General features: G+C 40.3%; 1 protein-coding gene across 1 annotated transcript; it reads right to left on the bottom strand.

Moving 5' to 3' along the window:
- Window positions 1–9,935: 9,935 nt before the first annotated feature.
- Window positions 9,936–10,505, bottom strand: LOC130708422 (interferon alpha-1-like). Its single transcript, XM_057548483.1, has one exon. The coding sequence runs from the start codon at window positions 10,503–10,505 to the stop codon at window positions 9,936–9,938; it is 570 nt and encodes a 189-aa protein (XP_057404466.1).
- Window positions 10,506–12,248: the final 1,743 nt, after the last annotated feature.

Here is a 12,248-nt window from a genome sequence, read left to right as displayed (position 1 = left end):
ATGTGGTTATGCTGCAGGGGACCACAAGGCCAGGACTATTACAGACATCACCCTTTCTTTCCATCATTTTCTTACTGGTGACCTATAGTCCTCCACAGGCTGGGCCAGTACCCCCACCAGGAATCCTGGCTCTTTTCAGAGAATATGGGTGTGGAGATCCTAACTCCAAGACAATTGTATTTCCCCAGCAGCACCTCACTCACAAGGGAGAGATCACATCTAGTCACACCCTCTCCTCTAGAGTGACAGAGTCCCCTTCCTAACATCCTAGACTCCCTCCCTGAGGGCAGGCTCACCACATCCCGAGGACTTTAAAATCTCTTTTCTGTGGAGGGGCTTGTTTATTTGTTGGGAAAATAATTCATCTTCCAGGACCCTCACCCTTGCCCCTGGAGTGTTTGTGTGAAGGACCCTAGTCCTCAATGGTGACCTTCTCTTCTCCTGACCCATGTCCCCAGGTATCAAAAATGTCAGCAGCCCTCAGAAGCTGAGAGCAAAAGTATGTTTCCTCTAAGCAGGTAGAAGAATTATCCATTTCTAATTATTTCATCTTGAGCAGACACATAATTGTAATTTTGCCAAGTATAAATTTTATTATTGAATGCTTTTACTTAAACTGTTGAACACTTGTGATGCTCAGAGTTTCTGAGCTGGGGACAGGAGATTCAACGATGAAGTTTTCTTTCATTAGACGCTTATGTCACAGAAACCAGTGACCTTCAGTTGTTTAATCAGTTGATGCCACTGGGCTTCTCTGTTCCCCTCTGTCTCCCTCTGAGAATGCAGGGCAGTGAGGCCCAGGCTATTATGTCGGAGAGAAATAACCTTCCTTCCTTTATTTGTGTGTAATTTTTCATTTAAAATTTTGTAACTTCTTTTCCATTAGTGGCTAATTGGACAAGATTTGTCTTGCTGCTCCTGCATTTAGTTAGTTCTAATTCATGATGAGGCAAGAACAATAAAGGGGAAAAAAAAAAAGAACAATAAAGGAAAATAAAGAAAGGCAAAGGGGCTCCGGTCTCTATCATTTTCAAACTTCAGATATTTTGTTTCTCATTGCAACTTTCTCTAGAAAGTAAAATTTGAGAGTTGCTTTGTGGGTAAAAAGAAAACAAATATAAGTCTGACTGTCACAATAGTAAAAGGAGGGAAGTGATTTTCTGCTGACACAATGGCGTATTCTAACTTAGGAAACTTCAGTGCAGCACAGTTGGGGATGAGGCTATGGCAGAGGGCAAGGATGAGGCCAATATGAATAACAGGCAGGAACATGGCTACTTCTGCCAGAAACTCAAAGAAGACCAAGTCTTGGGTCAATTGACTGCCTTCAGCTTTGCAAAACCAGCCGCCTGATTTTTCTTTCATTTAATCCATATGTGATCAGTTCTGAGGAGAGAGGGAAGAAGTCACACTCACAAGAGACTGACAACTGGAACCCCAGTTGTGAGAACACTAACCATCTCTGGCAGGATCGTGGAGATCACAATCTTGCTGAGCATCTGTCTAGGTGATAAATCCACTCAGGCAATGAGAAGAGTGCTTTGAGAAAACTTGAATTAAAAGAAGGGAATTAGATGATTCCAAAAGTTCCTGATCTTAATTTAGATACAGTGATCATGACATTAAAAAATAATAAGTGAATTGTATTGTATGATTATGGACTAGTCACTTTCTAAGTTTCTTAAAATATTAACTCAATCTTCTCAATAACCCTATTTGGATTCCATTCACTTACGTGGGATGAAATGTCAATCTGGACGGATGAACTCTTTCAAATGTACCAAAGATCCAAGGGCAAACATTAGGGAGAGTCTTTATAATGACTTGTCTGGAAGAGCCCAGTAAAGAAAGGGAAGGATAGAAATGGAGGTGGAATTTAGGAACCAACGAGAGGCCATTGCATGAAATCAGTAGAGGGAGGAGAGTGAGATGACAAAGGATCCTTGATTCCGCTTCAGATGCCAAAGGATTGCTGTCTGTTGTTTTGTAGGGCAACATAAGGTGTGGTCTGAGTCAACTGAGAGGACTTCTAAATTCTGAGGAAAAATACACAAAATCCCTATTAAATGGTTGGAAGGGGGTAGATTTTTTTGCCAATTGAAAAAAGAAGTCTAAGATTTTATGAGTGATTAACTTTTGAGTTTTCTTGTGACTTTAAGAACCAAGAAAAAGCACCTAAGAATCTCCAGCCATATGAGCTCTGACTTTTCTCCTTTAGGACCTCACTCTTCCCAGGAGACCACTTCAGGTCAGCCTCCTGTTCTCATTCTCAATGAAGACACAGCCATTTATCACCTCCAGCCCAGATGGGACATCCTGTTGTCTACTGATAGCATCCAGTGAAGAAGCTCTTCTCTTTATTGTTCCAGCCATTGGTTCAGATGTGGGTACTGAGGAGACCTTATGTATGACCAAGACAGAAGAACATATGCCCTTCCTAGACAGAAACAGTGAATGTTTTTAAAGAGTTCCTTAGCAGGGAGAGTCTGGCTTGATCTCCAAAGTCAACTACACTGCCTTGTATATTTGTTTTTATTTATTTTTCTAGCCTCAACCTATTAAAAATCATAAAACAAAACTGTAGGGTAGGAATTAAAATATTATTAAAAACAGCATTAATTAATAAAATGAAATTTTAACAGTAATATAGGAGTGTTATTTGCTTATTTTTTGGACCCTAATTCTCAGGAATGTTTCCAAATCTTTAAATGTACCTACTCAATGCAGTTTGCACCAACTGGAAGGAGAAGAAAGATAGTTGATTCATGAATGTCCTCTTTGCAAAATGCCTAAGTTAAATAATTTTTCACAAAAATCTTTGTTTCTTTTAGAAATTGTAATAAGTGTGCACATTATTGATGTACATCCTGCTGGGAAGCCTCTACCCCACTGGTTGCTGAATGTATTAAAATCCCTGCCTCTGTCCCTTCTGTTTAAGTAATATTTTATTTTATTTTTTTTGTTGTTTTTCAAAGAGACTATATCAGGATTCATTTCAAGAGGTCCTTGGATTGCATTGTCCCCAGGAATATCTTTCCCTGCTCTGTGATAACTTGCTGGGTCCTAAGGAGGAAACAAGTTTGCAGCTGGCCATGAGTAACCTTTGTCCCTTCCAAGACTCCACAGGCTGCTGTGGTATCAGCGTCACCCATGCTGGGGACACTGCTAGTGGCCAGGCATTTTTGCAATAACCCTGTGCTCTCAGCATCCACTTCATGTTTTCATTCTCTGAAAAGGAGAAACCCTTGCCTCAATGCAGCTCATCTGTATTGTTCCATGTCCTGAGGACCTGCTGCTGTTCCAGTGAACGCTTTCAACATCTCTGCTGCTGACTTTCCACTCCACGTTTTCTGTACTTTGGGCTTTTTGAGCAAATGAGATCCTGAACAAGGTAAGCTCCTCCTAGTGCAATCAGCACATGGAAGTGTCCAAATAGAGGCACAGATGAGCTCCCGGATTCTCTACCAGTTCAGTGTTGGGCAGGGTTCCCTCTATTTACTGTGTTTCTCTGAGAGGCTGGACAGTCTGGACCTGCATTCCTTGGCAGCTGAAGAGGGTAGAGTCGTGGCTACCTTCACAGCCTCACTCCCTGTGCTCACAGGATCCAGCTGTTTCAAGCTGGCGCTGCACTGAGATCGCCTGTCACAGCTCCAGGGGACCATGGATCCTTGTGCCCCTTCTCCAGTCACACTGCCGAGGGACCTCTGTGTGCTGTGTTAAGCCCTCCCTAAGTGCAAGATACTCTGCTAAGTGCTTTCAAATTTTGTAGTTCATTTAATACTCACAATAACAACTGTAAGAATACTTTTACCTTACTTTATATTTGAGGAAACTGAGGTTCAGGGAAGTTATGTGGTTTCCTCAGGATCTCACTGATGTCCTGGCAGAATCCTTTATCATATATTATAAATAATTAAGTTTCATCTTGTGCGGTTCTCAAAACCTTTGCTTTCTTCTTCAATGCTTTCTGAAGATCCTTTTTCCCTGGTTCACGCCTAACTGCATTAGCCACTCCATCTCTGTGCCCTTTGCAGGCTCCCCTTCTCTTTCTCAGCCTTAAAAGTTGAAGGTCCTCCCTCATAAGCGTCAGGTTATCTCATTCTACACCCTTCTCTTAAGGAACGACATGACATACGTTACCATACCCTGATTTACACAGTAATATCTCCAAGATGTACACTGTTGCAGATTCCAGAACCACATATGCATCTATGAATGGGAACTGTTTTTAGATGTTTGTCAGACACTTTATAGACTGCATCTGCTTTTCCCCTTCTTGACAGTCCTCACTCAAGCTTCTGGTGAGAGAATCCCTTGTCCTCTATTTCTCATTGTAACATGAAACATAACTGAAATTCATTAAGTGTGATTAGTGTTTCTATATCTTTCTTTTCCAGACTGAAAGCTCCAAGAAAGTTCCAAGGCTTTGTATTTGCTTTTTTTTTAACCTCTGTATTCTCAGAACTATCACCAAATCTGACAGAGAAATATGCCGTTTTAAAATATAACCAATTGGAAAAAAAAAAATGAATGAGTGGCTTGAATTCATCATCCATTTTTCAATATGGGTTGCAAATTTAGCTATTTCTTTTTGCAAGAATAGACATCCAAGATGTCTTCTGAGGAATTATTTCATAAATTAAACAAAAAATAATTTGATATAAGATAAAGGTGAACAGGGACTTCCCCGGTGGTCCAGTGGGTAAGACTCCACACTCCCAGTGCAGGAGGCCCGTGTTCTATCCCTGGTCAGGGAACTAGATCCCACGTGCATGCTGCAACTAAGAGTGCACATACTGCAACTAAGAAGTCCGCATGCTGCAACAAAGTTTCCCACATGCGGAAATGAAGATCCTGCCTGCCGCAACTAAGACCCAGCACAGACAAAATAAATAAATACATATTTTTTAAAAAAAGATAAAGGTGAACATATTTTGTTATTATTGAATATATTATAAAGTTGAACACGATATTATATGAACAAAACAATTTTAAATACCACACATAGTATTACTGAGATAAAGTAGATGAATGAACATCTGAATACATTACAGACCTTAGCACATTAATTAGTGTTATTTTAAACTCCTGGTCTGAAAATTCCAAAATCTCTATTATTACTGGCTCTAGCTCTAATGCTTGCTCTGTCTCTTGCAGCTGTGTTTCTCATATTTTAGTATGACTTGCAAGTTTCTGTTGAAAGTTGAACATGATGTACCGGGTAAAACGAACTGAAGTACATTGGCCTTTAGGGTGAGGATTTACACTTACCTTGCTAGGATTTGGACTGTGTTTATGGTTTGCCATAGCTGTAGGTGTTAGAGGCTAAAATTTCCTCTTGTGTCCATGCTTTTCTCTCCCCTGTTGTCTTTGGGTTTCCCTAGAGGCTTCTTCTTAAAGTCTGACCCTGCAGTTCTCTTCTGTTGTAATCCCCTGTTATACAGGAACCCTGTTGATGTGATGGTAAGTATGGGGGAGGGGGAGCGCTCTATAATCCTATGATTATGTATCAGTTTTTGGTGAGTCTGTGCCTCTGGGCTGTGACCTTCACAAGTGTTTCTCAGATTTTTACCACCCTATTTGGTGAGGCAAGGAAGTTAGAGGGATTTGGAGTTAAAGGTATTTCCCTTCCCTCAGGTGGTTTAGGCTCTGGTAAAATAGTTTCCCTTGAGGTCAGATCTTTGTTAAAGAGAATACACTACTCAGAGTATTTCAAGATGACTACTTTTCTCTCCTTCTGCTAGAAAAAACCAGGAGATATTTCTCTGATTTTCACAGTGAGAACCTGGTGGGATTCCTACAGGTAAAACTCACAAAAGTGTGGGGCTCCACTAATTCTGGACTCCTGGGGTTTTGAACTCTCAAGCTCATCCACTAGGATCCTCCAGCAATTCTTCAATTACAGTTTAAGTGCTCCTACCAAAACTCGTTCCACCTGCAGCCTTCTGCCCCAGGTAACCTGGGATTCTCTGAATCTTCCTTTCTCTCAAGCTTTCAGGGAGTTGTTTGCCCTGTGACCTCAATTTTTGATGGATTTAAGAAGAGTTGTTGTTTTTCAATACATTCTGCATTTTGTTGTTGTGAGGTCAAGAGTGATGACTTCCAGGTGGGTTACATGTTGAACCAGAAACCAAAAGTTCCCCCAATATGTGAATACATTCACAACATCAGTATAGCTCTCTCTTTAAGAGTAATGCCCATAGAGACATACATTTTAACAATAATTTTGAACAATTTAACTCAATGCATTTCATGACTAAAACAGAAATAAGAGTCCTGAAAAGGACTGAACATATGGGTATATGACTTAGTGTATAAGGTACAGAGAATCATTTCCAGGTCCCTTTCCTTACTTATTTTCTTTCAATTTTTTTTTTTATAAATATATTTACTTATTTATTTATTTTTATTTTTGGCTGCATTGGCTCTTGGTTGCTGGGCGCGGGCTTTCTCTAGTTGTGGTGAGCGGGAGCTACTCTTTGTTGCGGTGCGCAGGCTTCTCATTTTGGTGTCTTCTCTTGTTGCAGAACACAGGCTCTAGGCACACGTGCTTCAGTAGTTGTGGCACGTGGGCTCAGTGGTTGTGGCTGGTGGGCTCTAGAGCGCAGGCTCAGTAGTTGTGGCGCACAGGCTTAGTTGCTCCACGTCATGCGGGGTCTTCCCGGACTGGGGCTCGAACCCGTGTCCCCTGCATTAGCAGGCGGATTCTTAACCATTGTGACACCAAGGAAGCCCTTCTTTCAAATTTTTGATGAAAAGAACGATCTCATGATTTCTACTCTGACAACTTCCCAGAGTCAGAGTTCCTCTATTTCTTCTCTTCAGATTCAGAGGGATTCCCTGGAAGTAAATTGTTCATGGCCAGCGTAGGGCCCTCCATTTCCAAGACAGTCTTCCTCCCCCATCACCTGTACCAAACTGGTGTCCAAGTCTTCCAGCTGCCGATAGAGTCCAGTGGGAGTTTGTGCAGGAGGGTCGTGTTTCAGGAGCGCTGTGTGTGGAAGAGGTTGAAGATCAGCTGGGACATCTTGTGAAACTTGCCGCCATCTGCCATCTCCCAGAGGAGATGTCCTTCAGTCGGAATAACAGGGAAATCCTTCTCACTTGACTCAGGAGCAGCAGGTCTTCCTGTGAACCAGTCCATGGCTCTGAGGCAGATCCCAACCCAGCCCAGGGGTCAGATCCTGATGCAGCTAACAACCAGGAGGGCCAGCACAGGTAGTGGGCATTAGAAGCCTTGGGGATGTTAGCAGCCTGAATGAGGTGTGTGTCTGTGTGAGTTTCTCTGAGGGGTTTTCTATATAAGTCTCTCAAATTCAGAATTCAGTAGTTATCACTTTCGGAATGTTCCTGTACACTTTTTATCTTTATTTTCCTTCACGTATGCTCTAGACTAGAAGACATCGATAATTTATATCATTCTTTCGTTTTTCTTAGTTTACATTGAATTTGCCCTAAGAAACTTCAGATGTTTCAGTATAAGTGGATTCAAATCTTTCCAAAGACGAAAGTCTTTTTGTTAAACTCAAACTTATGTCTACAGTGCTTTCTTGATAACAACAGCACTTCACCTCTGGTCCTGGGCTCTGTTTCTGCCCTCTTTATTTTGCATGTCAGCCAAGCTGCCTTGTTCTTCTGGATTGGTCTTCTTGAAAATGGATTTATTAGGCCTGTTTGACAAGTAACATCTTGTCTACATCTTGTGCACCATCGTATCGTTAGCACAGAGTTCATAATAATGTCTCAAGATAATTAGTAACAAATAATATTCTCGTTTTTTCCATCAGACTTCACATCAGAAGCTTCTATTAACCTCCCATCAGAACCTTATATTAAAGCGATTAATAAGCATCATTAGATCATTCAGTACATTTTTACTGAGCCTCTTGATTCACCATTCCCATGTCACAGTGAAGATGCAGGGTGGTGAAGATGTAAGGCATATGATGCTAGAGAAAAGTTTCCTTCTTTTCACTGCTGATTTCAGAGTCTTAATTTTATATGTTCTTTTTTCAGTCAGTATTGTTCTGGGCAAGTGTTGTCTTGCTGCTTCTGAATTACTTTCTGTCTCATTTTGAAATAGGAACCAAAACAGAGAAGTAAAAATGGAAACATAAAGGGGTCCATACCACTATTTTCCATAATTTTCAATATGTCATTGTTTTCTTTCTCTATTCACCTTTCTTAGAAAGCTGTCATTGGCTTTGGATGCACTGAGGTAAATGGAAAACAAATGCAAAACTGACTATGATGAGAGTGAAAGAAGTAAAGTGACTCCCCAGGTGAAAAAATGACAGTGGGATTTCCTCTCTTCTCTTATTACCCTCCACTGACTCCAATATGGTTCCGGCTGATTTATTCCACCAAATCAGCTCTCACTAAAGTCAGTTCCATCTGTTTCCCAGGTAGTGGATGACTTCAATCTACAGAGCAGCTTACTGAAAATCAACATAACAATCAAGATGATGATAAATTTTCCTTGTAATTACATATGTCATGATTTAAACTAAATAAAATTTTAAACATGAATATGAGTTGTCAATACATCAAATCTATGTGACCTCTTCAGAGGCAAAAATGTTTCAAAAAAGGACAACCACGCAGAGAATAAAATGATCTACCTTCTACTCTAGGTCCCACCCTATGTCTCTCCTCCAGTTCAGATGGCAAATATCTCAAACCTATTTTCTATATATATTGTCATTATCTTCTCTTATTCATCCTTCCACCCTCTCCACAATGGTTTCTGCTGATTAATTCTCCCAAACATGCTCTCACTGAGGTGGCCAATACTGTCTCTTTTCCCAAGTAGGGGGTAGTTTCTGTCTACAATTTAAATGAATGCATTGAGTCTTCTAAGCAGTTTCAGCCTTTTACACATGGTCTTCTTACCGTTCTCTCTCGTCCTGTTAATATATGGCCATTCCACTCCGCTTTCCTTTGCTGCTCTCTTCCCTCCTGTTTAAGGTTAAGGTCATAGGACTCAACTTCAAGTCCTTTTCTCATTGTATTCTCTCTTCCATTTGAACACTTCTGTTCCCATGCTTTACACTTCATGGAATTACTTGTAAATTGCCAAGTGCAATATCCAGTGGACATTTGCAGTTAGATACCTACCAGTGAATGGTAGAGAACATCTACGACTTTTGTTTTTATATCCTCACATGGCTTGATCCACCTTCGGCTGAGAGAATTTCATTTTTCACCCTTCTTCTCACTATAGCATTAAACCTAACTTATATTAATTTATAATATTAGTTAGTATTAGTTTAAACATAATTAATATTTAATTTTCAATTAACTGATTATTGTTTTTAGGTTCCTTTCCCTACAAAAATCGAGAGACAAAAAAGCAGGATTGGATTCATTATGGTCACCACTATATCCTGAGGGCAACATACAACCTGGCTTAGACGAAGTTTATATTTACTTCTAACTAGAGTATCATAATGACTCTAACTAGCGTATCATATCATTTACATAATGATGTAAATGAATTGCACCATTCTTTAATCAGGTTGCACATTCAGGCTCAGTGTTTCTTTTTTAAGAATAAACAAATATAAAAAGTTTTCTATGGAGAAAATTTATTTAATGCATAAAGCAAAATATAAATAGACTAAATACAAAGAACGTGTTTTTTCTCTTAACCACAATTTAAAGGTGCACATAATATTATACAAACAAAAAATAAGTTAAAACTTTATAAATAGTTAAATAAATAAATTTTTAAATAGATAAATAAATCATCTGTAAGGAACTAGTGTCTGCGGAGTTGAACATGATGTTGCTTAATATTCCTGAAAACACTTGACAGATTGATTCAATTCAGGGCATGACGAGAACAGAAATGAGAGTCTTTGACATGGCAGCACAGGTGGAAGTGTGGTCTTGTTAGGCAGTGAGAATCCTTTCCGTGTTGAAGCAGGTGTGTGTCATTCCTTCCTCCTGAGTCTTTCTTGCAAGTTTGTTGAGGAAGGGAAGGATCTCATGACTTCTGCTCTGACAATCTCCCAGGCACAAGGGCTGTAGTTCTTCTCTTGCAGATAGACAGTGATTCTGTGGAAGTATTTCCTCACAGCCAGGATGGAGTCCTCCTTCAGCAGGGGAGTCCCTTCCAGCCCCGCCTCCTGCATCAGACAGGCTTGCAGGTCAGTGAGCTGCTGAGAAAGTGCAGTGCAGAACTTGTCCAGGAGGGTCTCATCCCAAGCGGCAGCCGAGCCCTCCGTGCTGAAGAGCCGGAAGGTCTGCTGGATCGTCTCATGGACGACAGCGATGGCTTGAGCCTTCTGGAACTGGTTGCCACCAAACGCCTCCTGGGGGAATCCAAAGTCATTTCTGTCCTTCAGGCAGGAGAAGGGGGAGATTCTCCTCATTTGTTGCAGGAGCATCAGGGCCCTCGTGTTAGCCAGGCTGTGGGTCTGAGGCAGGTCGCAGCCCAGAGAGCAGCTGGAGTTGCAGCTGAACAGCACCAGGGCCAGGAGTAAGGACAAGGTTGGGGCCATCGGGGACCTTGTAGATGCTGCCGGCCTGGCTGAGGTGGGGACTCTGTGAACCCTGCTCTCTAGGTTCTCTGAAGACCTTCCTTCAGGCCTGGGTCTTAAATGGGAATGAATTTGTTTCCATTTTCTGAATGTTCCCTCTTACTTTCTACTTCTGTTTTTGCTTTTCATTTTGCACTCTCCAGATAGGTTAGGGCAGCGTTTCTCAACCACTGTTTTTCCTCCTTGCCTCCCCTTCTCCTGCCCACAGAGCCTTTTTAGATATTATTTTTCCATATGGCCCCCCTATGAAATTTTGATACACACATATACTGTGTCCATCGATATGTACTCCATGCATATCTTTACTTTATAAATAGAAAAAGAAAGTGAAAAGTTTATTCTTTTTATTCGATGCAGGGGTGAGTATGACAAAAAAAATTCAGGCTAAAGATTAACTGTAAAAGCTACTGCAATTAATTTAACATTTTGGTTAATTGTGCAGAATGACTTTTAAGGCAATACATTTACTTAATAAATAGGAATGTATCAAATTACATATTCAATAAAAATTTATACAAATACTTCCTAAGAATACCAATGTATAGATATATTTAAAAATCTATCAAAACTGCTAAAACCATTGAAAATTTAAATGATTTTCTTAACATTTATTTTTAGGTAATTATTACTTTTGATTCATATCATAAAATGATTTCTAACTTCACTAGCTGCTAGATATTCATCTAGATATTGTCAACAACTTTTTCTCTTTAGGACTAGACATAATTATTGATCTCCTAGGTAACTTTTTTAGAATTAAGTAATAAAATACAACCTATTTGTGTTTAATTCCCGATGCCCACATCACAGTGAGGCTCAAACGTAAGCAAAATCCACAAGAGAGACAAGGACAGCTCGTAAGTAAGCAAAGGCCACCTCTCACATTATGACTTTGAGTTCAAGCATATGATGGAGAGAAAGTCCTCTAATGAAACATCAAGCCACCAGAGCTTGTAGCACTGATCCTGCATATTGTGTATCTTCCATGTACTCAATGTCAATGCCTCTCATCTCATACACAAGAAAACCCAAAGAGAACAATGAATACAAAGGAATGAGATTTTGCTGGATAGGGTTGAGCCTTGGAGTGCCACCCACCATTGTAGTAGCTGAGATTTGTTCGCACCCCTAAGAACTAACGTTTGCACCCATGGGAGCAATCTGCTCCCCAATGAGAATGCATGATCTAGGAATCATCATCAATTTGAATCTTTCTCTGTATTTTTGCACTGAATTTCAGATTCCCCAAAGGACTGTCTAAGGTTCCAATCCAAGCCTATTCTTTTCAAACAAAAGAAAACCATCTTTGTAATTAATTGAGAACTGGATAAATATTGATTGGTATCATGGAAAGAATTAACTTTCAACTCTGATCATGAATTCTTTTATTTTGCAGTGGATGTTCTGTGGCCTCAGCCCTCTGCAATTCTGATCTTTCAATAAATAATAGGTATGTGACCATCTTTGGCAAATCAGCTCTGTAGCAACTGGGCTCTGTCGTATTCTCTGTGGTATCCTCGGCACCAGGCCCAGTGTAATCACGCCACAAGTCATTTTAACCAAAGCAGCTTCTCAGATGTTTTCCCTCTAATGGAAGGCAGTTACGAAAGACCAACTTATTTTCATTTATCACGGTCATATTTGCCATGATTATAATAGACAGTGGATAGTAGTTCCACTCTATTCCTACTGGTATCAGTCATG

The sequence above is a fragment of the Balaenoptera acutorostrata genome, chromosome 6, assembly GCF_949987535.1.
Source record: "Balaenoptera acutorostrata chromosome 6, mBalAcu1.1, whole genome shotgun sequence".
NCBI classification, from domain to species: Eukaryota; Metazoa; Chordata; class Mammalia; order Artiodactyla; family Balaenopteridae; genus Balaenoptera; species Balaenoptera acutorostrata.
The sequence above is the reverse complement of the archived record's forward strand: the minus strand, read 5'-3'. Positions and strand labels throughout refer to the sequence as shown.

Coding starts and splice junctions, on each gene's coding strand:
- LOC130708422 (XM_057548483.1), bottom strand. CDS start 10,505: ATGGCCCCAACCTTGTCCTTACTCCTGGCCCTGGTGCTGTTCAGCTGC.